The sequence below is a fragment of the Myotis daubentonii genome, chromosome 5 (genome assembly GCF_963259705.1).
Source record: "Myotis daubentonii chromosome 5, mMyoDau2.1, whole genome shotgun sequence".
Classification (NCBI taxonomy): Eukaryota; Metazoa; Chordata; class Mammalia; order Chiroptera; family Vespertilionidae; genus Myotis; species Myotis daubentonii.
In genome coordinates, this window is record NC_081844.1 from 79294901 (window position 1) to 79320556 (window position 25656).

The 25656-nt window shown below is 48.0% G+C and overlaps 1 protein-coding gene across 1 annotated transcript in view; it reads right to left on the reverse strand.

Annotated features, from left to right (window-relative positions):
* Window positions 1–7658: 7658 nt before the first annotated feature.
* TRPC7 (transient receptor potential cation channel subfamily C member 7) overlaps window positions 7659–25656 on the reverse strand; it is a 135100-nt gene continuing 117102 nt past the window's right edge. The window contains exons 8-12 of the mRNA XM_059698455.1: window positions 23932–24127; window positions 15146–15367; window positions 14450–14530; window positions 10367–10442; window positions 7659–8439 (exon numbers count right to left, since the gene is read on the reverse strand). Coding sequence (XP_059554438.1) covers window positions 8270–8439; window positions 10367–10442; window positions 14450–14530; window positions 15146–15367; window positions 23932–24127 — 745 coding nt within the window. The 3' untranslated portion in view covers window positions 7659–8269. The remainder of the gene's footprint in view (window positions 8440–10366; window positions 10443–14449; window positions 14531–15145; window positions 15368–23931; window positions 24128–25656) is intronic.

Consider the following 25656-nt stretch of genomic DNA (forward strand, 5'->3'; position numbering starts at 1 on the left):
CTGTGGTTCACAGGCTTCGGCGGGTTTCTGTTCCACGGCGCTGACTCACTCCGGGGCTGCGCTCAGCTGGGAACGGACCAGACCGGACAGGCCCGATGTCTCTGCCCGCGGCGCTCCTCTGGCCACCTCTCCACGCTCAGCTCAGCGGCGCTCCTCTGGCCACCTTTCCACGCTCAGCGCCGTGCTCCTCTGGCCACCTCTCCACGCTCAGCGGCGCTCCTCTGGCCACCTCTCCACGCTCAGCGGCGCTCCTCTGGCCACCTCTCCACGCTCAGCGGCGCTCCTCTGGCCACCTCTCCACGCTCAGCGCCGTGCTCCTCTGGCCACCTCTCCACGCTCAGCGGCGCTCCTCTGGCCACCTCTCCACGCTCAGCGGCGCTCCTCTGGCCACCTCTCCACGCTCAGCGCCGCGCTCCTCTGGCCACCTCTCCACGCTCAGCGGCGCGCCGGCTGCCTCACGCGCAGCTGCACCTGGCACGTGCTCTGCGGCTTTCGTTGTTGCTGAGGCTGCAGCTGCAGCGGCTGTACTTGCCGACATCCTATTGGCTCCCACGAGGCGCGTGGCCACGCCCACCAGTCACGTGGCCGTGGCCAGGCCTAGTGGTCACGAGGGAAGAGCAGCAGCCGCGCGCCAGGACGGTTGGGCCTGGGGCGGCTCACTGGCCCCCCCCCCCCCCCCCCAGGGAGTAATTCCCCACATTTTCCTTTCTCGGAAAGCGCGCAAGCCCTTCACAGGACCGGCCGGGCACTGTGTTCGCTCCCTCGCTCTCCATCGGCTGCACCCGGGCCCAGGCTCCCGGGCTTGAGGTCACCGAGACCCAGGCTCTGCGCGGAGGAGGCCCAGAGCCTGGCGGTAAGCGCCTTCCCCTTCCCCTTCCCCTTCCCTTGGCCGCGGCGCCTGGCACAGCGCTGCCTCCTGTGCCTCGGTTCTGGCCTCTTTCTGCTGGAGGCCCTGCATCTGGCTCCCAGGGTCCCTGTAGATGGAGCCATCAACCGCATGGCCCTCCGCTTGTGCTTGGGTTGCCTCGGGGTCTTCGCCGCCAGGTCGGCCCGTGTGAGCGCGTTTATGGGGCTGCGTCTCCTCTTCTCCTTCCTCGGAGACCTGGGCCCAGATCCCATTCTCCCCTCCGAATCCCCTCCTCTCTGACCTTGCGGTGGGTGGGGTGTGTGTGTGTGGGGGGGGGGGGGTGGCCGCAGCCCGGAGGGCCTGGGGCCTGAGGGTAGCTGCACACCTGGGTCCTGTGGGGAGTGCAGGCCTCTTGGTTTCCACACTCACCTGTGCTCTTCTCAGCCCGTGGCTCCGTTTTCCAGAAGAGACCCCTTGCATTTCCCCTTGGGCTGCATCCTACCCGCCACGTGCGTGCAGTGGGAGGGGAGACGGGAGGGTCCCTAGAAATCACGGAAATGGTATTTCTACCCTTGGGGAGGGAAACTGGAAATCTGTGCCGTCACGGGAGTAATGATCTGCGTCTCGGCACGATGGAAACCCTCACCTGGGAGCTGGGCTTGGGGACGTGTTGGCCCCGGCCCAGCACAGCAGACAGGGCTGTGCATCGCGGAGGGGAAAGGTTATGAGAAGACACCCTGGCCCGCACGCCCGTGGTCTTGGCTGAAGTGCAGGCGACACGTGGTGCGCATGCTGTCGGTGACAGGCAGCGATGATGCCGTGAGCGTCTTTCCATGAAGATGTGTCTGAAAAAGCAGCTTAGCTCTCAGAACGGTGCCCTTCGGCAGGGCTTCTCATCTAGTCCTGCAGATTGGGAAGGCACCAGAGGCTCTGTTTGATGGGCCGTCTAGCCTGTGATTGATTGAGCTGACCAGGAACCCCCTGGCTCCTTTCTATCATTGAAATGGTCCAAGAGTTACTTCCTCTCTGGGAGACTCACCCAGCTCAGGTTGGGGCTGGTCACTATCCCCCTCCCCCCCTCCCCAGGTGAATCCATGGTACAGATACTGATATTCCCGTCACTCTAGTGGTCTGTGTTCATAGAAAGCAGCAAAAGTCCCCCTAATCCAATAGTGAGTTGTATTTATGTAACTCGAATAGTCCATAAATACACAAATAGTCTGGAGGTGGGTGGGCAGAGGTGGCAGCTTTACAAGTGTTTACCCTGGGAGTGTCTACATCTGCACTGAGACACCTGAAAGTAACCCCGAACTTTTAGTTGGATGTAAATTGCCTTCTTTTGCCTTCTGTTTCCCCAGCAGACTGCTGGGTGGGTGAGCCGCTGGCCTGTGTGTGTGTGTGTGGGGGGGGGGGTAGCACCACAGGACTTGGGGGCCTCTTTGTCAGCTAGTACAGCTGTCGCTGGATCCTTGTCAACATGTGATGAGCTCTATTTGACCCAGTTATTTCAGACTCAGACACTCAGAGATATTTTATTTTATTTTTTTATTTTATTTTATTTTTTTTAGCCTGGGCATCCCGGGACACTGGATTGGCCACTGTGCAGTAGTGGCATGGGGGGACAGTCACCATCCACATGGGGGCAAACAGGACCCTCTCATTGTCCTGCCGGATGTAAGTCTTTGGCCCAACCTCCACACGGGACACATTGCTGTTCTGGTCTAGCACATGGATGTAGTGGTAAGGGGGAATGCGGATGATGGACTCTTCAGTTGCCATGGTAACGCATCCAGAAGTGTGGCTGACTGCAATGACTCCTCAGACTGGGGAAAGCAGGAACCCAGCCCCAGGGATCACTTCCCGGTAGCTCGGTGCAGGGCAGGGCAGGCTCAGGCTGGGGCTTGGGCATTTTCTCAGAGATATTTTAAATGTGTTGTAATGAAAGGGCACTTAGCCCTTCCTCTGCCTCATGTCCCCCTGGATGCCAGTGGAAGGGCAGCTGGGCGAGGAGGTGGCCTTGCAGCTGTGGTCCTCATTTCTGTGGGCATCAGAGCACTTATCCCTCACAGGCAGGAGAGCCCTGCACTCTTCTAACATACTTTCTCTCAAACTTGTGGATTCTTTTTTAAAAAAATATATTTTATTGATTTTTTATGGAGAGGAAGGTAGAGGGATAGAGAGTTAGAAACATCAATGAGACAGAAACATTGATCAGCTGCCTCCTGCACACCTCCCACTGGGGATGTGGGCACAACCAAGGTACATGCCCTTGACCAGAATCGAACCTGGGACCCCTCAGTCCACAGGCCAGTGCTCTATCCACTGAGCCAAACTGGTTAGGGCAAGCTTGAGGATTCTTTATTCAGTCGTCTCCTTTAAAGACTCAGACCTTTGGGAACCCAAGCCTGGGTGACCTTTATTTTCCCCTGAGTTTGTGTCATTCCTTCCCTGAGGTAAAGGGCACGGTTCACCTACAGCTTGACTGGGGTGGAGTGAAGGGAGAGATCCTGGGCCGGGTCAGTGGGTTTCTCTAGGAAGAGCCAGCGCAGGCCCAGGGGCTTGCATGTCTGCAGACCCAGGTGAAGGGCTTTTGCTGCCTGTTTAACAAGCCTGAGTTGATTTATACCTATGTGTCTCTCTTAGAGTCCCTTCTCTCTGGCACTACCACCTTTTAAGGCTTGAGGGGAAGAGATGGGATAAACATAGAATGGGGTGTTGCCTCCTTGCCTCAGCGGATCAAAACTCCTAATTCCTGTCAGCCTCTGGGAGCCTGAGACTCTATACTTTACATAAGCCTTAATGAGCACTTTGAGTAGTGACAGGTGGTGCGACCACTTATTTTTAACCAGACACTGTGTTCCTGAGCAGGGCAAGGTGTCTCACCCCCACTTCCTGCGGGGTGGGAGCAATACACACGAAGGTGTCTTGTGGTCTTCCCAGGCCTATGGCCCCTTGGAAGAGCTCTCGCAGAGTTGTACCCACGTTAGGGAACATGGCTCAGACTGTGTTGGCCAAACTTTTGTCTTCTGGGTGCCGGGAGCCGGTCCATCCTTGCTGTTTCAAGGGACCTGGCATATATGGCATACTGTTCTTCTTTTTTTTTTTTTTTAAATATATTTTATTGAATTTTTACAGAGAGGAAAGGAGACGGATAGAGAGTTAGAAACATCAATGAGAGAGAAGCATCGATCAGCTGCCTCCTGCACGCCCCCTACTGGGAATGTGCCTGCAACCAAGGTACATGCCCTTGACCGGAATCGAACCTGGGACCCTTCAGTCCGCAGGCCGACGCTCTATCCACTGAGCCAAACTGGTTAGGGCTGGTATACTGTTCTTAATATGTTTGCTCACCTTCTTGGCACTATGTGTTTTAACCAAGGTCACCTCTCTGAGAAAGGTTGTTTCCCCAGGTAGGGATTTTCCCCTGAAGTTAGGGAGGGAATAAAACCCCTTAACTAAGTGCCAGGTGGGTAATTAATCACTTTAACTACGAACAATCATGCTTAAGCTACATGATCTTTACTCCCTGGAATGGAGATAAGAAACGCCCTAACCTTTGGAATAGAGATTGATGGGATTGGAATCAACTGGTATAAATACAGATGTAATAAGACAACAGGACACAGAACCTAGACACAGAACCTAGACAAAGAACTTAGAGACAGAACATGGCAAAAGATCCTGGACAGAAACTGGCAACAGAACCTAGAGACAGAACCTAGCGAGAGAACCTGGCTGAAGATCCTAGAGACAGAACCTGGCTACAGAACCTGGATAGAACATGGCAAGAGAACCTGACTAGAACCTGGTGACTAAACCTGGCTGGAGAACCTGGAGAACCTGGCTGGAGAACCTAGCAAGAGAACATGGACACAGAACCTGGCTGGAGATCCTAACCAGAACTTCGCTGGAGATCCTGACCAGAACTTGGCTAGAGATCCTGGCTAGGCTGCTGATCAACTGAACGCTGTCTCTGTGTCATTCCTTCTTCGCCAACTCCGTCCACACCTTTGGGGACCCCTGGACCTGCTGGGGCTGGACCCTAGCATCTGGGCCTTATTGGGAGAGAAGGAGATGCCCTATGATGGGCAGAGGAGGCCAGCTGTGCTTTCCCAAGTGTATGAGCACTTGTCCTTTAGGAATAGCTCTAGGGACTAATGGGGTCTTTCTGTGCATGAAGTGTCACTAGGATTGTGGAGTCCTAGTATGAGCCATCAGAAGGGGACAAGTTGCTGGAGAACTTGCTGCTTAACTACTGGTCACCAGGAGACCTGGGCAGAGCTGCCATTCCCGAGTCCCTCAGCACTCCCAGCGGGTCTGCACGATGGTTGTCTGGCTTGGGGCAGGGGCAGAGTCTGAAGAAGCTCAGTAATAGCAGAGGGTGCCAGAGCCAGGCCTCCTTTCATGCTGTGACCAGAGGGAAACAGGCGCAAGCTGCTGCTGACCCTGCACTGAGCTGCAGCAGGGGTGGCTTGTGTTTCCCAAAGACTCACCAGATTTCGGAGCCTGATGGTGCCATTTGAAGGAATCTGAGGAAATGGGGTCCAGCAGTGATTCACCGGGACCCTTCCTCTGTGCCAGGGCACAGTGGGGCTAAAACAGCCTGGACCCCTCATGGAGCTTCCCCTGAGCAGCAGAGACAGGCCTACATGTATACATTAGTTACAGACTAAACAAAGGCAGGCATGCGAGTGTTGTAAGGGGATGGACTTGGGGGTGTCTGGGGACTTTTCAGGGAGGGTTGGGCCCTTTCTCCTCCTCTTGTCCGCCCTTGAGCCACTCTCAGACTTCAGTCCTCACTCTTCTGTTTTTTTTTTTCTAAGAACTGCTTCCCCTGCCTGGCTAAGTCAACAGGAGCCAAGGGGCGGGGGGGGGGGGGGGGGGGCGGGGGAAGGGGCATGAGGAAGGTTGTCAGTGCCTGGAAAATCACTAAGCCCTTGTCCCCCCCTCCACCCACCCACTCCAGGCTGATAGCTCTGCCAGCCCTCAGTTTCAAGGCCTCTCTAAAAGCTTTTGACAAAAGAGAGGTTCCTTCCCTCCCCCACATCCTTCTAGCAGCCATGAATCCATTCCTGGACTACCTTCACCTCCCAGACATGCCATCTAAAGCCTAATGGATAATTTTTAATTACTTAGTGGGATTTCCCCCCCTTTATCTCCTTACAGGGTGAATTTGAGACTTAGGTGTGATAGGGAAAAGACGCCCTGGGATTTAAAGATGGGCTTGCCAGCTGCCTCTGGTCGAAGGCAGATAGGGGAATTGAATAATGCATCTTAGAAGTGTTTATTAGCATTCTGATGAAGACAAGTGAGGGATCTGAAAGGAAATTCCAGAAATGTTGCTAATTTGTTCCCTGGATAACTCAATTGCTCTTCCTACAGAGCATCTCAACCTCTCTGTTCAGAGTCCAGGCTTCAAAAGAAGCCCTGTTGGAAGCATGTGTCTCATCCCCTGCACCTGGCAAGGGGCTCAGTAAATATCTCCTGAGTGAATTCAGCCCTCACCAGGCTTTGGGGGCCATGGGGGAGTATCTGAGCAAAGCTATAGGTATTCTCTCCAGAACAGTGCACCACCACAAAGACAAGCACACAGTCTGATGGGCACTTTTGGATTCGCAGGTCAGAAGCAGAATTTACCTCTGTAAAGCTCCCTGAACACACACTATGCCCTGGTATCCCTCTGATGCCTCTGTTTATTTTTTGTGTGAGCAATGGGTGGTGATGCCAGGAGGGCCCAGGTTTGGAGTCACATATCAGGGCATCTTCTCCAGTTACCACGGACCCAACAAATGTGGGCTTCTGCCTACCCCCAAGAAATTGAGGAGATTTGGCAAAACTGAGCTTGTATTCCTCAGGGTAATAATTGGCCAGGCTGAGTGTCCTTGGCCAGTTTTTGGAGGGCATAGCCTTCTAGTTTGTTGTGGCCCCTCATCACCCCCAGTGCTGGGACCACCTTCAGTTCTGTTCATTGCCCCATTTGATCTGCTCTTTTCTTAGAGCACAGTTAAGTAAAAAACTTTTATCTCTGAAGACATACTGTATGTCATGACCCCCTCCCCCCCCACACATATGCATACATAAAACACACATGTATTTTACTCTTCCAGGGTGTCTGCAAGGCATCTGAATGTGTGACCCGGATCAGGGTTGCTGTGAAGGTTCAGTGGACTGATGCAGGCAAAGTCATCAGCACAGTGCCTGGGACTCAGCAAGTGCTCACTCAGTACATCCAGCTAGTGTTACTATAGCGGTTTCCTTGGGGCTTGGGGCTAGGAGGCTCTCCTGGAGTCCAAAGGTATCACCAACCTGCTCCCAATGGGTGTTGTTTGGGATGGGGCGCCCTCTGGTGGCCACTCTTCCCACTCACACCTAGGCTCCTCCAGAAAGATTTTTGGCTCCCTTTCACCTGGCACTCCACATCCCCCTCTGCCCCTGCCCCTACCCTCCACCCCCCACCCCCCCCAACACACACACACAGGGAGTGGGCAAGAAGTGGGGCCAGAGACAACATGTTGCTCACCATTTCCTTTTTCTCCTTCCTGAGTTGGTGAGGTTAGGGTCACTAGTTATGGGGATAGGAGAAGGGGCTTTTAGGTGGGGGTGGCTGCATGACCCTGGGGAGGGGGGGAGTGTCTTCCCTCCTCATACCTGCTCCATTTTTTTCCCAGAGAACCACTGTTTCATGGACTCCCAAATCCACCTCCAGATGGCACAGGATAGCAGGAGGGCAGCACATTCACAGAGGCTCCCCAGGCTATTATGAGGTAATTTTATTTCTTTTCAGTTTAGGTAAAAATAGTAAATACAAGATAATCTTAATAAAGGTAAAAATACATCGTTTGGATTTTTAACAGTGCTACCTACACTGCAATTTTTGATTTAGTATTTTTAAATTTTTTATAAATAAATAGAACTATTTTGCTATTAGGCTATCTGTGTTCTCATCTGGCACTTAAGAATAGATCACAGGTTACCTCCCGGTTCTGTTTGGATGTGTGGGTGGCAGGGAGGGGTTGAGAAGGGGCACATGGGGTGAGGTGGTTTGTCTTCCCAGGACAAAGACAGAACTGTGCAGGGGGAGGGTGCATGTGCATCCCCAAAGGCCTTTTCCTGCACTAGCCACTGGATGTATGTCACTGTGGCTGGACTAAAGGTCTCACACATGTATGTGTGTGAGAGTGGGGGCACTTCCTCCCCTCCTGTGGTCATGTTTCTCATTCAACAGCCTAGATTCATGACAGTTCTGGATCCAGGCAGGCCACTGGGCTGCAGATATCAGCAAGGCTGCTCAGGACAGAGCCAGTGGATCCCTTTAGGGTCCTAGGGGAGTGGTTTTGGGACCCTTGCCACCAGGGCTGGTGGCCAGGGCATTAAGCCTGGCCTTGGAATGCTGGTAGAAGTTATAGATGCCCATATGGGCTGTTAAATGTCTTTACCCTTGTTCACCCTCAGGTGGTCTTTGTTTAAATTCTTTCCAAATTTCTCACTGAGTTGTTGGATCAGGTCTGCCAGCTCCCCAGTAGCTTGAGATTTCTCTTCAAGAAGCTCATAGCGCAGGCTGGAGATATCTTGCTTGATTTCCTTCAGTTCGCCTGCAAGGACAGGTGAGATTTTGGTGAGTGTGAGCAGGCAGGAGGCGCTCATGCCACATGCATTTGGGCGTTCGTCTTTCCAGCAGAATGCCAGGTTACTGGTCTAGCCCACCAGGGGTGTTGGTGAGGGGACAGGGACTTCTTTTTGACCTAAGTACTGCCCAGCTGCTACCATTAAAGGATATACCCATCTATTTGAGACTGCTCTCCTCCCATTCCTGTTTAAGCTCTCTGGTAAGGGTTTGAGCTAGATGGAGGAGTCAAGATCACGGTTGTAAATTGCTAGTGTCTATTTCATATAATGATTGTTAGAATATTGGTCTTAGAGCCAATAAAGGTAGATTTTAAGAGTCTGAGTAACACCCTCATTAACTGGAACCCTTGTTTTCATGATGCACCTGTATTGTTCTGTCATTATTTGCAGAGGGGAGAAACTCCTGAGTGTGAGGGGAGCAACTTAGCATGATTAACTGGGCCATAGAACTAGGTAGCCAATACAGGAGCCAGGCCCGTCCCGACCACATAAGCAGCACTATGTCATGGAAGCCCTGTGACAAGCCTACTGCCCCCTTCTTCCATACAAGGGACCCCCAGGTGAGGACGTCCACTTATTTCCACAGTGAACCACAGGGTTAGAAATCCACGTGGACCTGGGCTGTGGGAGCTGTTTTATTAACCACAGGGGTGAGTTGAATATTTCTTGATATTATAGATACTGAAAGTCACTGCCTGAGGACACATTATTCACATCTGATTCCTAGTCGTGCCTTACATACATAACATTGTAGAGGTCTTAAAGGTACAATTTGGTCAGTTTTGACATCCCTCAAAACTCACTGGGAGCTTCACTGAGCTGCACTTTCTTGGTGTAATTCCAGGGGCACGAAACCTGAGCAGCCCTACCTTCTATGATCAGGTATCTTCTTGTCAGTCACAATTATACATGCTTGAGGCAATTTTATGATTGAGATAGAAAAGTAGAGGTAGGTAGTAGGGCTGTTGCTCAGTCCCTAGATAACTTCAGCCCAGAGGGGAAGCCCCAGGGTGAAGCAGAGGGTCACTGATATTGACCAGACTCTTCCTGTAGGCCCCTGTGGCTCAAGAGAGGGGTAAACTAGTGCCTTTATTTAAGGAGGAGCTTGTTTCATTGGGTCTGGATGTGTATTTTTAACAAGTGACGCTGAGGTGGGGTTGAGAAACTGGGGTTGTCAGATTCTGAGAGCCTGGAAGTGAGAGAGGATGGAGCCAACTGGACTGAGACAGTGGCAGAATCAGGAGGTGTGTAGTCTGCTGTAACCTGCATGTGCACCATGGAATGAGGAATTCTGGGCCATCCTGAACTCAATGGCCATGAGGCCAACTCAAAGCAGCCACCACTGTGGTCGGCAGAATAATTATTCCACCCCCAAAGATATCCCGATCCCAATCCCTGGTGTCCCATCTATGAATGTTATGTGATGTGGCAAAAGGGAACTACAGCTGCAAATAGAATTAAGGTTGCTAATCAGCTGACCTTAAATAGGGCGGTGATTTTGGTTTATCCAATCTAATCACAAGTCTTTAAAAGTGGAAGAGTGGGTCAGAGAGATGTGATGACAGAAGGAGCATGAGAGGTGGCAGCATGAGAAGTGGGGGTGGGGGAGGTGTGTGTCCCACTGCTGGTTCTGAGATGAGTGGCTCCATGCTACAGCCAGACTAGAGGAGGGACTCGAGATTAGAGCTAAGGGCTGTTTCAGCTGATAGCCAGCATGGGACTAGCAGTCTCAGTCCTACACACCTCCTTCTGATTCTGCCACTGCCTCAGGTCCAGCTGGCTCCATCCTGTCTCACTTCCAGGCTCTCAGAATCTGACAACCCCAGTGATTCTCAACCCCACCATGATTGTAGCCTGGTGAGACCCTACCCAACTCCTGATCCAGTCTCTTACCTTCATTGACTTCATCATTTTCTCTGTCCACCTGGGCCTTCAGGACATATCTTTTTATGAGCCGTTTCATGATTTTCTGAAATGTGAACACAAGGAAGGCATCAGACAAGCTTGGCTAAGCACAGAGGCAGCCTGCACTGTGTATGTACAATTCCCCTGCAGATTTTGGTAAGCTGATGGGAGTCTACCCACGCTTGGTGCCTGCCTCGTGGGGGAACCTGGGCCAGTCCCTCTGTTTAACTCCTCCCCCACGGATTTAATACCACCTGACCCTGGGATGGAAGAACAGGATACTCTCAGTGGCAGGAGGGCGAGCCAAAGAGAGAGAGAGAATCATCTAAGATCCATGGACACTGCTCTAAGGTCCAAGGCCTGACCCATCCCTGCCCTTCTCTGTGACCTCAGTCTGTTATGTCCTCAGCCTGTTATATCCTCTTCTTGGGACTTCAGCTCCGAAACATTTTCTTCTAGTTCAACAACTGATGTGATCAGGAGGGAGTACTAAGTCTTAGCAGCCAGCCTGGTGTAGCTGTCTACCTTTGAGATGCTGTGTGTGAGTGGAGATGTGCTTAGTACAGAATCAGGACCAGGGTTGGAGGACAAGCCCACCATACATTGGAAAATTCCTACTATAGGCAGAAACAGATATAGCCAGGCTTGGGAAGTTTTGTCAAGAAACCCCACGTGTCTGATCCTGCATCCTTTGTCATGTAGGAGGGGAAAGATTTGGCTTGTAGATTCATTTAATATGCAGACACTGGATTCTTTACGCAAATAAGGCATGAACAAACAGGAGACACCAAGAATAGAGCCAAGTGTAAGAAAAACTAAAGGGGGTGAACTTTGGATTTTGCCAGCTAGTTGTTCCAAGGTTCTTGCAAAATCACAGGATTTAAAAGTATTCTGGTAGCTGAGACTTTTGAATCTTGCAAGAGATGAGCAGCCAGGCAGAGAGGGAGGGATTCCCTGCTCCTTGGTCATACCTTCCTATGATCTGCTCACCTGCTCACACCTGAGGACTGAGGGGACAGAAGAGCATTTTCTAGATTGAAGGGACCTGAATTCTGTCCCTCGTTTAGCTGTGGGATGTCAAGCAGGTTAACTTCTCTCTGACTACATGGGCTCAGGAAAAGCTTCTTGTAGGTAAAAGGCATGATGCAAAGAGCTATAGGATTTAACTCATTATCATCATCAAACAGTGCTTCTCTCAGTGCCTTAATAGTGAAGACCTTGCTGAGGAGATGTCTCCTGACCCTGTGATTCCAAGACACTCTCTGGCGAGCTCTGTCAGTCCACTTAGACCAGTGCTGTCCTTCCCCAGCCATTAGCTGGCTGAGGATCCACTTGCTCTGTGGTTTGAATTATGATCCAATTTCAGGCTGAATCATTAATTAGCAAGTTCCCTTACTGCTGTTCTTTCTCAGAGAGGCCTGAGTCTTGTCATGTTAGTAGTTAGTGCCAGATTCCTCATTGATACTCTTCTGGTCATTGAGGCAGGTTATCTAAGTTACAAGAATATATACCTTTCCATGGGGCTCATTAATATTCTTTTCACTTTGAATTGAAGAAACAAAACAAAACTTCACCCAAAACCAGTCTCTGAGAAAAACACACACACACACAAACAGAACAAACAACCCAGATACCAAGCATCTAACATCCTTACTGAATAGGAATTCAGAAGTATTCTCCCACAGCAAACTTTCAAGCTAGTACAGCGGTTCTCAACCTGTGGGTCGCGACCCCTTTGGCGGTCGAACGATCCTTTCACAGGGGTTGCCTAAGACCATCCTGCATGTCAGATATTTACATTACAGTTCTTAACAGTAACAGCATTACAGTTATGAAGTAGCAACGAAAGTAATTTTATGGTTGGGTCACAACATGAGGAGCTGTATTTAAAGGGCCAGAAGGTTGAGAACCACTGCTCTAGTGCAGCACTGTGAAGATGAAGGTGGGCCAGTGCCTGGGCAGCGTGTGTGGTGAAAGACCATGTCCTTCTGAGTCAGATCTCAGTTCAACCAGCTGTGTGACCTTTGCCACTGAGCATCAGTTCTCTCATCTGTAAAATGGGGTTAAAGATACTGCCCCTCTCACAGCAATATGGTGAGATCATACCAATGCTCTCGTCTAGTCTGCTCCCAGCTGTCCTTTCAAGTCTTCTCAAGGTTTACTCCTTTGTAAGCAGAACTGGTGAGCAGGGCTGAACAAAGTACAAATGCAAGGTGCTCTCTGCTCCTGTTTACTGTCCTCTGACAGCTTTGGTTCAGTTTTCCTTCCTTCTTTTTTTGTGACAACTGGTTGAATAAGTAGCCTCAGGCTTTTCATGGTGGATTCACAGAACACTGGGTGAGCAGCTTTCCAAGGTTATCAGTAGCCTGGAGCTGCAAACTGACCAGTTTCTTTAATCATAGGAGAAAACTCTCCAAGGGATGGGAGGCTGCCCGGCTCACCCAGAGAAGATGAAGAACAGAAATGGGATGGCACTGAGATGGCCTTTGAAATGGTCTTGCTTACAAAGGATTCATTATGGGTACAGGACATTCACCACATAACGAGTTTTCCTCTATCTCAGCAGGAGAGATTTGGCCCTTAACCCCAGAGTTATCTATCTTTTCGATAATACAGATAATCTAAACTTCTCTCTGAGAATCTCCTGTAAAATAACTCAAAGCAGATCAAACTGGGCAGGCCCGATTTTATGTGAGATTAAATATAAGATTTGCCCATTGCCAATTTTTAGCCTGTGTCATCTGATGAGAATAGTATTTTGAGGGATGAGTCATTTCTTAGTTGTACTTAAATCCTCTTCACTGCACAGCTGACTTCTGAAATATAGATGGAGATTCAATTAAGGATCTGTGTCTGGAAGATGCTACATCTGCAGTTGCTCCCTCTGGGATGGTGGCCCTAAGGACACATCACCTGGGCCCAGAGGAACACTCAGAATAGCTTCAAATTTACATCTGATAAGAAATGATCAGCATGGATCAAAGCACTGATCATAAGGAAGGAAGAGTCAGGAAAAGAATGGCTGCTCTTTTATAATCAAAAACCTGTAGTTTCCATTTATCACTGGCTCACAGACTGATTCAAACTGATACAGAGATTTGACATGAATTTCCAAAAGCAATGTAAGGTCAAGAGGCCATCTTCTAATTTTTATAACAGACTTTGTAGGCTGGGAGCCTAAGGCCAGGCGCTCACTGGAGGCAGCTATAGCCACCTGGCGGCTTAAGACAAATACCTGGGAGTCATGCTGCCTCTCCAAACCGCATACCTGTTTGTATGCTTCAGGTCCCATTGGCTCTATATCCAGAATCTCTGCTTCCTTCCATCATTCTACTCATACCCCAATCCAAGCCACCATCCCCTGCACCTGCAGGACTGTCACATTGTTCTCACTGGTCTCCCTGCTTACTCTCTAATCCCCACCAGTTTTCTCTCATTAGAGCAATTAAGTAGACCTCTTAAAGCATAAATAAAATTTTATCTTCTCCCCCAAGTTAAGCTCCTCCAATTGCCTTACTCAGTGGTCATGTAGACCACACCCTAATCTTGGTCTGGCTGCATGCTTTCTCCTCTGACTTTATTCCCCTCCCCTCCCCTCTGCTGGCTGGGCTCCAGCTTCTCTGGACCTGCCTAGTTTCTCCCCTCCAGCTCTTGCTGATGTTTTTCCTCTGCCTGGAAGGCCCCACATGCTGCCCCCTACTCATTTATGAGGTCTTAGCTAACTGCCCTCTCCTTGAAGGGGCCTCCTCTGATAACCATATCTAAGCAGGGGCTCTCTCTTTTCTCCATCTTTTCATCCTGTTCTCTTCTTGGCACTTTTATCAGTTTGAATGTGTGTATCTGTGTGTTTACTTGCTCATTGTCTCCCTTACTGACGTGCCATTAAGATAGGAAACATATCTTTATCCCTATTAGTTAGCACAGTGCCTGGCATACAGGAAGCACCCAGTAAATATTCACTGAATGAAGGAAAGACTGAAGCGGTGTTCTGAGGGGATGACACGGCCATGTGACTGAATCCGTGCCTTAATGGAATACACTTCTGCCCATGCCTGAGTAAAGTGTGGTTACCTGGTATCTGGTGGGTTTGCTGAAAGTGTTATTTGCTGTCAGGTTCTCAGAATTCCTCATGCCAGCCTGGTATCGAGTCTTCTAGAAGAAAAATACATACATAATACATAATTCATACATACCTAGTAGGACTTGAATAACACCCACTTTTGGGGTGGTCCCTAAAAAGAGGTCCCTTGGGAGGTCAATATGCCCAGTGCTGCTTGGCTTCCTAGAACAGTTTAGTTCTGTAGCATGCCAACAGGTTATGGAATATTGTTTGTCAATTCTGGAAAGCACTGAGTTAAAGTTATATGTGTGTCTGTCCTCAGGACTCCTTAGAGGTTTTAATGTGCGAATATTGAGAATCCCCAGGAGGAGGAGGTAATGGACAAGGAACCTTTCTTCCCAGAGATCATTCTCCAGTTACATTCCAAGAAGAGCTATTCTACTTCCAAGTCCACTAAGGAGTTCCCCTAAACTGGGGCCTGAGCTTGAGCCCCCAGCAATGCACCTGCCCAAGGAGCTGCAGGGAGCAGGTGGCCCCCGTCACTACTGCTGGTGCTGTAGCTTTGCTGATGTGCCCAGAGTTTTGAAAAGTATTGGCCCCTTTTTGTGCCTGGCTCTCCTTGTATCAGGGGCCCCATATGAAACACATACAACTTCCTCCTCCCCCTCCTGCTGCCTTCTTAGCCCCATAAACTCCATGCTACCTACCCTGAATTTGGAATTTAGCATGCCCATTTCAAGGTCATTTTCACAGCTTTTGGCCTTGGATTTGCAGAGTTTGATGAGGCACATCTTGATTCTCATTATGAGATAATAAAATGATTTAGGACTTGGCACTAGATTGAAAGGAGCAGGTAGAGTTCTTCCTTCATCAAAATAAGACAGCCAGAGCTTTGCCCGGGCAAATTTCCACTCCACGTCTGCATCCTCCTGTGAACAAGGGAAACAAGACACCATCAAAGGCCATGATTTAACAGCCGAGCTCAGTCTCGGGGGTGGGAGTTGGGGTGTAGCCTCCAAGTTCTGGAAGCAGATTTCTAAACAGGACTCCGATACGCTTGTGGATCCTCACTACAGGGGTACACTGGGGAGTTTGCTCTCACTAAAACCTTATGCAATTAGTCATTCCAAAAGATCTCCACTTCTTGGATTCAGCAGGGAAAACAGCAGCCAGTTCATTCTCCCCTCATACTGGGTATTTTTACCAATATTATCCACTTGCCTCTAACCAAAGAAGATATCTCATGGCCACTTAATCCTGTTACCCACAAACATTCACAGATCTGCTGAGATACCACCATCAACATATTACTCTTTTAGAGCAGCATTGCCCCACAGAAATATGTGAGCCATAAAGGTGGATCACATAGGTAAACTTACTTTCTAGTCGCCACAATATAAAAAGTAAAATGGAACAAGTGAAATTAATTTCAGTGATATATTGTATTTAATCCAGTAGACCCAAGATGTTATCATTTCAACAAGTAATCATTATAAAAATTATTAATGAGCTATCGCACATTTTCTCATATTGAGTCTTGAATCAGTGTGTATTTTGTACTTACGGTCCATCTCAACTTGGACTAGCTATACTTCAAGTGTTCACTAGGTACATGTGGTAAGTGGCTACCATATTGGACACCACAGCATATTTCTTACTGAGTATTTTCTATTGGTTAGAATGCTTCCAGGGAAGGTGCTAAGAGATTCTGCATATGCAATTCAAGGGGAACAAACCTGACTATGATTAGTCAGGCCATAATAACTATGACTTAGTAATAATTACTTTAGTTATAGTTGTTACTATAGTAACTATAATTTACCCCCTTTCCTGGTGGTGGTGATAGATTGAAACCCCAGATCTGTTACTTCTGAGTTGGTGTCAGTGCCTGAAGGCTAACTGGGCTTCCAAGTGGGAGCAGGTGTGTTCTGTAGGCAGGCTCCTTAGGGATTTGCGGCTAGGACAGAAGCATTGGGTTTGGGATCATGCAGACCTGGGCTCACAACCCCTTACTACTAGCTGTGTGACTTTAGGCAAGGGCCTGGGCTGCAGAGATGATGCTGCCTCCCTCACATAGCCCTGAGATTGGCATTGAGTATGTGCTCTAGAAGTGGTGGTTTCCTCTCCCCACAGGCATTGGTTACATTCAAGCATCTGTGTGAGGTTGCAGGGATGTGCCATGAGCTATAAGGTCGTCACCAGTAGGTGTGGTCATTTTGTTTGCTTTTGCTGAGACCCCATCAGCACCTGGCCTGGTCTATGGGGCATCCTTTTAGACTGGGAGCTTTGTGAGGGCAGGGGTCGCTCCTTGTACAACAGAGAGGTGTGACAGGGACACTCAACCTGAGAGGAGTGGTGATATAGTGATGGGAACATGGGCTTTGGAGCCCTCCTGGCTCTGTTCCTTATAGGCTCTGTCACCGTGGCAGGTGTTTTAGCTGTTCTGGGCCTCAGTTTCCTCATCTGTAAAATGAGGATAATAATACCTACTTCATAGGTTGTTTTGAGAATTAAAGGAGTTAATGCCTGAAAAACACTTAGTGTCAGACTATTGGTAAACCCTCAGTAAATACTATTTTTTTGAAAAAATATTTTTTAATTGATTTCAGAGAGGAAGGGAGAGGGAGAAAGAAATAGAAGCATCAGTGATGAGAGAATAACACTGATTGGCTGCCTCCTGCATGCCCCCTACTGGAGATTGAGCCCGCAACCCAGACATGTGCCCCTGACTGGAATCAAACCCGGGACTTTTCAGTGCACAGGCCAATGCTCTATCCACTGAGCAAAACTGGCTATGGCGATACTATTTTTTTTTTTATCTCTGTAGCTTTACACAGTGCGTAGTGTTCAACCTTCAGGCATTTAGCAAACATTTGTAGAGCACCTGCTATTATTCTGGCATATGCTAGATAGGCACTGGGGATGACAATCCATGCCCTTGTAAACACACACTCTGGCAATGACACAAGTATGTTAAACAATATATTAGCTAGACTTTTACCTAGTGTTGTGCTAAGAGCCGTGGGAGGCTCTGGGTATTCAGGCCTGTGGCCTGGCCCTGGGGATCAGGGAAGGCTGTGCTGGTGGCTGGCATTTGAGCTGAGATCCAAGGGATGTGTAGTTCCCAACCAGGTTAAAGTGTGGGTGATCTGGGAGGTGGAGAAGAGTGGGAGTTAATTAGTAGGAGAGGCAGTGAGAAGTGTAAACAACTCTTGAGACAACTTTTGAGAAAGTTGGCAGTAAAGAGCAGGAGAGGAAGAGATTGAGAACTAGAAAGTGAGATTGAGGGAGGATTTTTTGTAGTTACCTTTTAAGATCCAGAGACTTACTTAAATACTGACAGGAAGGACTAGATAGAAAGGGAGAGGGTGATGAGGCATATGGAGTCAGGATAATGGCGGCTCCTGAGGAGGCGAGGGGGCAAGGGGCCAGGGCATGTGGGCAGCCTGATTGGATGGAGAAGGAGGGCAGGTGGGGCAGAGCAGGGGGTTTGTGGATTTGGACAGTAGATACTCAAGATCTACTGACTGAATAAATAAGTGTTCTCATGGAAGGCTATGTAAATATATACTCTACCAAAATTCAGTGTGATCTTGAGTAGTGGGCACTTTCAAGAGGCTTTATTCCACTTCTCATGTTCCTGCACACATACTGCCAGTGAGATGGGGGGGGGGGGAAGATGAGGACTCTCACCTGATTAGAAGTGTGGGCTGCAGTGAGCTATGTCCATCTTGTGTCATCACACTGTTGGGATAACTTTACAAACCACAGGGTTGCCCCGAACTAGTAGGCATCAATAACATGGCTTTACGGAAACTAAGATGGCAGCATAGGGAAACACCGAAATTGCTGCCTCCTACAACAACTTCAAAACACAATAAAAAGACAAAACGGACATCATCCAGAACTTACAGGAAGGCTGGCGGAGTGGAAATTCTACAACTAGAAGGAAAGAGAAAAGCACATTGAGGGTCAGGAGCTACGGAAGTAAAGTGCAAAGGTACGGAGGCTCGAGAGTGCGCGGAAGGGGCTGGTACCTGAGGACACAGCTGTCTTTTTGAATCGGGAGGGAGTCACAAGCTCCCGACTGCTCTGAACTCCGGTTCCGGGAAGTCTCTGGGGACCCAGGACTCATTCGGGGAGAAATTGGACTGTCTGGCAGCGGACAGAACTCGGAACTCGAGGGCGGCTTTCTCTCAGAGGTGCTTGCAGCAATTAAATTATCAGGACACTGAGACGCGCACAGCCCCTTAGGGCAAGGCTGAGAATCTGCCATAGTTCCTTGCTCCGCCCTTTGATTCCCTGAGACCCTGCCCCACCCAGGCTATGGCAGAGGCTTTTGCATATGAATGCCCTGGCCCTTTGCAACCTGAAAATTACCTAACAAACTGCAGCTGGGCCACAGACCCAGGACTTCCAAGAGAAGGCCCAAGGCCCCACAGCAGCTTGCATTGCTTCACAGCTGGGCCTCATCAGGGCACCTCCAAACTCCAAAAAAGGAAGGGGAATCTGCAGTTCTCTTCATAGCTCTTGCTGGGTAACCTCCAAGAGCCAGTGTACCCAGTGGTCAGAGAGGGACCATCTGGATTACAACTCCTCAGATCCATAAGGGACATACCCAGGGGGCAGACTCAGTGAGCACCAAAGCCCCACTGAAGCAAGTCTTGCCCCAGAAGGGTGTCTTCAGCACAGAAGTTCTCCCACTGCAGACACAGCCGATTCTCACAGCCAATTGGCCTGGAGGTCAATTCCTCCCAGTGATCCTACAACAATCAAGGCATAACTACAACCAGACTGTGCACAGAGCCCACAAGGGGTGCACCAAGAGTGTCCACCTCAGGTAACGGGGGAGGCTGAGCCACTGGGCCCTACAGGACACCTAGCACACAAAACCACTCTACCAACACAGAGAAGCATAAAAAATGTGGAGACAAAGAAACAGGTCACAAATGAGGAAAGCAAACGACGATATAGAGTTCAAAACCACGTTTATAAGGTTTTTCAAGAATTTTATGGAAACTGCCGATAAATTTAGTGAGACCCTCAAGAAATCTAGTGAGACCCTTGAGGATATGAAAAAGGACCAACTAGAAATTAAGCATACACTGACTGAAATAAAGAATAATATACAGAGATCCAACAGCAGACAAGAGTATCCCAAGAATCAAGTCGAAGATTTGAAATACAAAGAAACAAAAAATACCCAACCGAAAAAGAAAAAAGAAAAAAGATTCCAAAAATATGAAGATAGTGTAAGGAGCCTCTGGGACAGCTTCAAGCGTACCAACATCAGAATTATAGGGATACCAGAAGAAGAGAGAGGGCAAGATATTGAAAACCTATTTGAAGAAATGACAGAAAACTTCCCCTACCTGGTGAAAGAAATAGACTTACAAGTCCAGGAAGCGCAGAGAACCCCAAACAAAAGGAACCCAAAGAGGACCACACCAAGACACATCATAATTAAAATGCCAAGAGCAAAAGACAAAGAGAGAATCTTAAAAGCAGCAAGAGAAAGAAAGTCAGTTACCTACAAGGGAGTACCCATACGACTGTCAGCTGATTTCTCAACAGAAACCATGCAGGCCAGAAGGGAGTGGCAAGAAATATTCAAAGTGATGAATGCCAAGAACCTACAACCAAGATTACTTTATCCAGCAAAGCTATCATTCAGAATAGAAGGTCAGATAAAGAGCTTCACAGATAAGAAAAAGCTAAAGGAGTTCACCACCACCAAACCAGCATTATATGAAATGCTGAAAGGTACTTTAAGAAGAGGAAAAAGAAAAAGGAACTCTTACCATTTGCCACAGCATGGATGGAACTGGAGAGCGGATAAATACTACACGATATCACTCATTTGTGGAATATAATGAACAACATAAACTGATGAACAAGGACTGATCCAGAGATGGAGAGGCATTGATTGGACTGTCCGGCCTTGGAGGGAAGGTAGGGGAGGGTGGGGGTAAGGGGGAAAGATCAACCAAAGGACTTATATGCAAGCATATAGGCCTAACCAATGGACACGGACAACGGGGCGGGGGTGAGGGCATGAGCGGGGGGGGGGGGGAGGGTAGGGGGTAACGAGGGGATAAGGACATATATGTAATATCTTAATCAATAAAAAATATATTAAAAAAAATAACATGGCTTTACATTTCACATTCATTTGGACCAAAGTATGATATGCTTCTTAGGATGGGGCCAACCTTCTCAGGTGAGTGGTACAGAGACCCACAGATTACTGTTTTCTCTTACACACGGGAAAACTGAGGCCCAGAAGGGCAGGGAGGACTAGTTATCAATAGCTCATCCACATAGGTGACCAAATAGGCATAGCACTTAAAAAAAAGATGTTTCTCAACAGGTGCTGCATTTCCGCAGGGGGAGGGTATGTGGAGGCTGGGGAGGAGGGAAGGGAAATGAGGGCTTCAGGGCCTAGCTTTTCCTTGCCTAATCTGTCACATCATTTGACCCCTTTCTGTGTTGTTCCTACTATTTAGCATACTTTTTTTTTGGAGGCCATTATGGACTAAATGTGTCCTCCTAAAATTTATATGTTGAAACTCTAATCCTCCATACATTAGAATGTAACTGTACTTGGAAATAGGGCCTTCAAAGTGGTAATTAAGGTTAAATGAAGTTATAAAGATGGGACCATACTCTAGTATGATTGATGTCATTATAAGGAGAAGAAGATACACCAGGGATGCATGCACAAAGAAGAACGCCATGTGAGGGCAGAACGAGGAGGCAGCCACCTGCAAACCTAGGAGAGGCCTTAGGAGAAAACAGCCCTGCTGACACTTTGATCTTGACTTCCAGCCTCCAGAGCTGTGAGTAAATAACTTTCTGTTGTTTAAGCCACCCAGTCTGTGGTATTTTGTTATGGAAGATCTAGTTAACTAATACATGGAGGTCTTTATTTTTTCTATGTGAGAAATACACAAGTAATTGTTTCTTATAAAAGATTTAAGTGCAGAGATATAACAAGCACATGTGAATGTCCCTTTCAAAACTCCTCTCTCTCACTCCCTTCCCCAGAAGGTGTGGAATCTTTTCTCTGTCTTTCTCTACTTTTTCTTTCAGTATATTCACATTTGCATGTAAACAAGATTTACTTATATTCTTCTATCACTTGCATTTTTCCCCTCAATATTATAGGAATTTTGCTATGTCAGCACAAAGTTTTTCTCATCCTATCTAATAAAAGAGAAAAATGGTAATTGGCGTACGACGATACCCTTTTCATTGGCTAATCAGGGCTATATGCAAATTAACTGCCAACTATGATTGGCAGTTAACTGCCAACTAAGATTGGCAGTTAACTGCCAACAAGATGGCGGCTAATTTGCATATGTAGGCACAATGCAGGGAGGCAAAAGGGAAAGCAGGAAGAAGCCCCCTGCCACTGACAGTGATCGGAAACCCAGGGGGGAGCTAAGAGCTGGGGGGCAGCCATGATTGGAGAATCAGGTGCCTTTGCCGCCCTGGCCAGTGATAGCAGGAAGTAGGGGTGGAGCCAGCAATGGGAGCTGGGCACAGTCGAAGCTGGCAGTCCCGGGAGCTAGGGGTCCCTTGCCTGGGCCTAAAGCGGAGCCCACGATCGCGGGGCCGCTGCAGCTGCGGGTCCCCGCTGCCTGGGCTGGACGCCTCAGCCAGAGGCTTCCTGCAGGGGCAGGGGCGGAGCCTGCAACCGCGGGGAGCTGGGGGTCCCCTGCCCAGGCCTGACACCTCTGCCGGAGGCCTCAGGCCTGGTCAAGGGGCCGATCCGGTGATTGGTGATCGGAGGGTGATGAGGGTCAACTCCTCTGGCCGAGGCATCAGGCCTGGGTGGGGGGGCGGAGCCGGGGATTGGGGGGATATGATGGTCCCCTTGCCCAGGCCTGAAGCCTGGGTCAGAGGCGTCAGGCTTGGGCGGGGGGTGGAGCAAGCGATCAAAGGGAGATGGGGGTCCCCTGCCCAAGCATGATTCCTGGGCCAGAGGCCTCAGGCCTGAGCGGGGGCCAGAGCCAGTGATCAGGGGGAGATGGGGGTCCCCTGTCCAAGCCTGACACCTCTGGCGGAGGCATCAGGCCTGGGCAAGGGGCCGATCCTGCGATTGGAGGGTGATGGGGGTCTACGCCTGAGGGCTCCCAGTATGTGAGAGGGGTCAGGCTGGGCTGAGGGACACTCCCCCCGACACACACCCAGTGCACGAATTTCGTGCACCGGGCCCCTAGTTGTATATATAGTATTATATACAGTATCCTATACTATATAACAGTTTACTTAAAGATTCTAATATTGATGAAGTACTTCCAAGTTTTTCTTTAATGAAAAACTATGTAAAATCATATTTCTGCATGGATCTAGTCCTAGAATTGGAATTGTTGCATGAAGGGGTTAGTGCATTTTATTTTGTTTTAATTTTTAGTTTATTTATATAACTTTATAATAAGTAAATCAATAACATGATTTCTGAAACACAAAAAGGTATAAATGGGAAGGCATCCAACCACCTTTGTCCCCTAGCACCACCTCTTAATAGTACCCTGCTGTGCATCTGTCAGGTACTCTTTCAAATACTTATACAGTCATAAATTAATATGTATTCCCCTCTCTTCCTTTCTTGCACAGAGTACACCATGTATATTGTTCTGCAACTTGATTTTTTTCACTTAACACTCTATCTTAAAGGTCGTCATCTTTTTTTAAAACTGCACAGTATCTCACTGTTGAGATGCACCATAATCTATTTATTTAGATTCCTGTTAATGCTCATTTAGTTTATTTTTAATTTCTTGCTGTTCTAAATAAGGCTTCAATTAATAGATTATGGTTTATGCATTTTAATTTTGATGAATGTATCCTGGGACATTCTCTTGACTCCCTTATCTATTTGGCAGAATTCTATTAGTCTCTGAATGGCCTTCAGGCATCACCTCTGCAAGCTTCCTCCCCTTTGGCCAATCACAGTCTCTGCTTTGCACCTTCTGCACCTTGTAGGACTTCTTTGGGTGCGCTGGCCCAAGGCACTACAATTTGTTGATTGACATGTTTTTTTTTTTGGCACTGAACTGAGTTCTTCAAAGGCACGGACTGTATCTTAGTCATTTCTGTATTATCATGCCTACCACAGGCATGGCATACAGAAAGGAATTAATAAATACATGTGAGAGGCAGAGGGAATGTGGGCTGAAAGATACAGTTATTTTGATTTGCTGTGGGTCACCTGTATGCCATCCTGTGGGGAAACATGTAAAGAGTAAAGAGTCATGAACCTGAGTCTTTCTGCCTTTGTCGGGCCATTTTCTGTGTGGTGCCCACTATGCCATGTGGCAGGTGACAGGATTGCTTCTTGGAGCAATCCAGGAAGAATGAATGCCTGTTTGCTGTTTTGGCTTCACATTAAAAACACGGGGGTTCTAAAATCATTACCTTCATTGCTGAAAACAGCAATGTAAATTAAACCAAGGGGGAGAGAGGATTATCCATTAACGGGTCTTACCTCAATTTCCTGATATGAATTGTTGATCATGGCTATTAGCATATTGAGCAGCACTACCACCATGGTGACGTTATAAACGCCATAGAGAACATAGCCAATGTTCTCAATGAATTTGTGGTCATATTTCAGCACCACTGAGATCACTTCAGACAAGCCAAAGATGGACCAAAATAAGGTTTTGAAACTTTCTTCAACCCTGCAAGGAAACAGCAGTCATTTCAGGCAGTTTGTATCAGCTAATACTTTTCACACGGAAGTTGCTATTACCTAGACTTCAGTGGTTACCCTTGAGTGGGGCTGGGGCTGGCTGGTAGTGCCTGTATTCTGAAATAATGAGACATTCAGATTTCTAAGAACACTTGGAAAAAATATTATAAAGGGCAGGTTCTTTCTTTTCATTCAGTCAATTTATTTGGACTACTGACAGTAGTATCATTTTTATCTTGTAATTAAACATTTAAAATTAAATACCAGGGCAAATATTTATTCTAATACAAATTATTTTTCTCAGAAGCACACTCTTCCTTCAGTAGTTTGAGACTCTTCTCAGACTACCCAGTCCCACATGAAAGGAAGAGGATGGTGTCTACTGATGAAGCTGGCATCACTGGTGACTGGGACTTGCTGGGCACTTGACACAGATCAGCTCACTTAAGCCTTATAACCACTTCTGTGGTGGGCTCGCTTATTACCTCCATTTTACAGATGGAACCACTCACACTCAGAGCCTATGGTGTCTTTCCTGGAAAGTGGGATGCAAATCCAGGTGTGTCTGAGTTTAAAATTGTGTGTATTTCAAACCACTATCCTTTCCCACCCCCTGGCCCTGTGGACTGAGCCCAGCCACATATATCAAGTCCTCTAAATTTGAGTTGAATGATCAGGAATGAGAGTGGGGAATTTAGTGTGCCCATATTGTTGCAGTTTGCTAGGTCAACACCCAAACTGCACTCACTCTTCAGCTCACTCAAAGTAGTTACTGCATGTGCATTGAGGAAAGTTTGAGGAACACCTGGCATTTAGGACACTACTCTTTGATGCTCATGAGATTTTGGAGTTACCAAAGTACCCTGGTTTTAAGAGTAATATCCAAGCACATTTCACACTGTACTTTGTGGTCCTGACCCTGTATTAGTTTTATGACATAGAACCTAATCAGAAAGCTGGATTTTGGTTGGGTGGTTTAGAACATGCACATGTATCTGATAACATTTGAATGGCTGAGCAGTTCTTTTAATTTGCACCCAGATTTCTCGTATCATTTGTGAGAAAGCACTTCCGTTTTTCTCTTTAACATTTCAGATTTTCTACACTCACCCACAAATGGCCAAGATTAGCTAGATTAAAAAAAAAATCAGCGTTTCTTAAGGATTGGTATTTATTTGACAAGATGTACAAAAATACTGGTTCTTACCACATTGGTTAAACATTTCACTCTGACTTGCATGAATGTTCCGCTCTCCTGTGTGTGAGTGTGTGGGGGCGTAGGTATACGTGTGTGTCTAGCTAGCTGTTTGGCTCTATGCACCGCTGTCTGCAAACTAAATATAGAAGTGTTTTTTTGTGGTCATTATTTGTTTTTGTTTTCCTTTAAAAACATGAGTTTGGAATATTTAATTCATTTTCATTTTAGCAAGAAGGAATTTCGTTGGAGGTTTGGAAGTAACCACTGGGTAACAAGCCATTATTGTAGAGCTCCAGCTCCTGAGGCTACTTTGAGAAAGA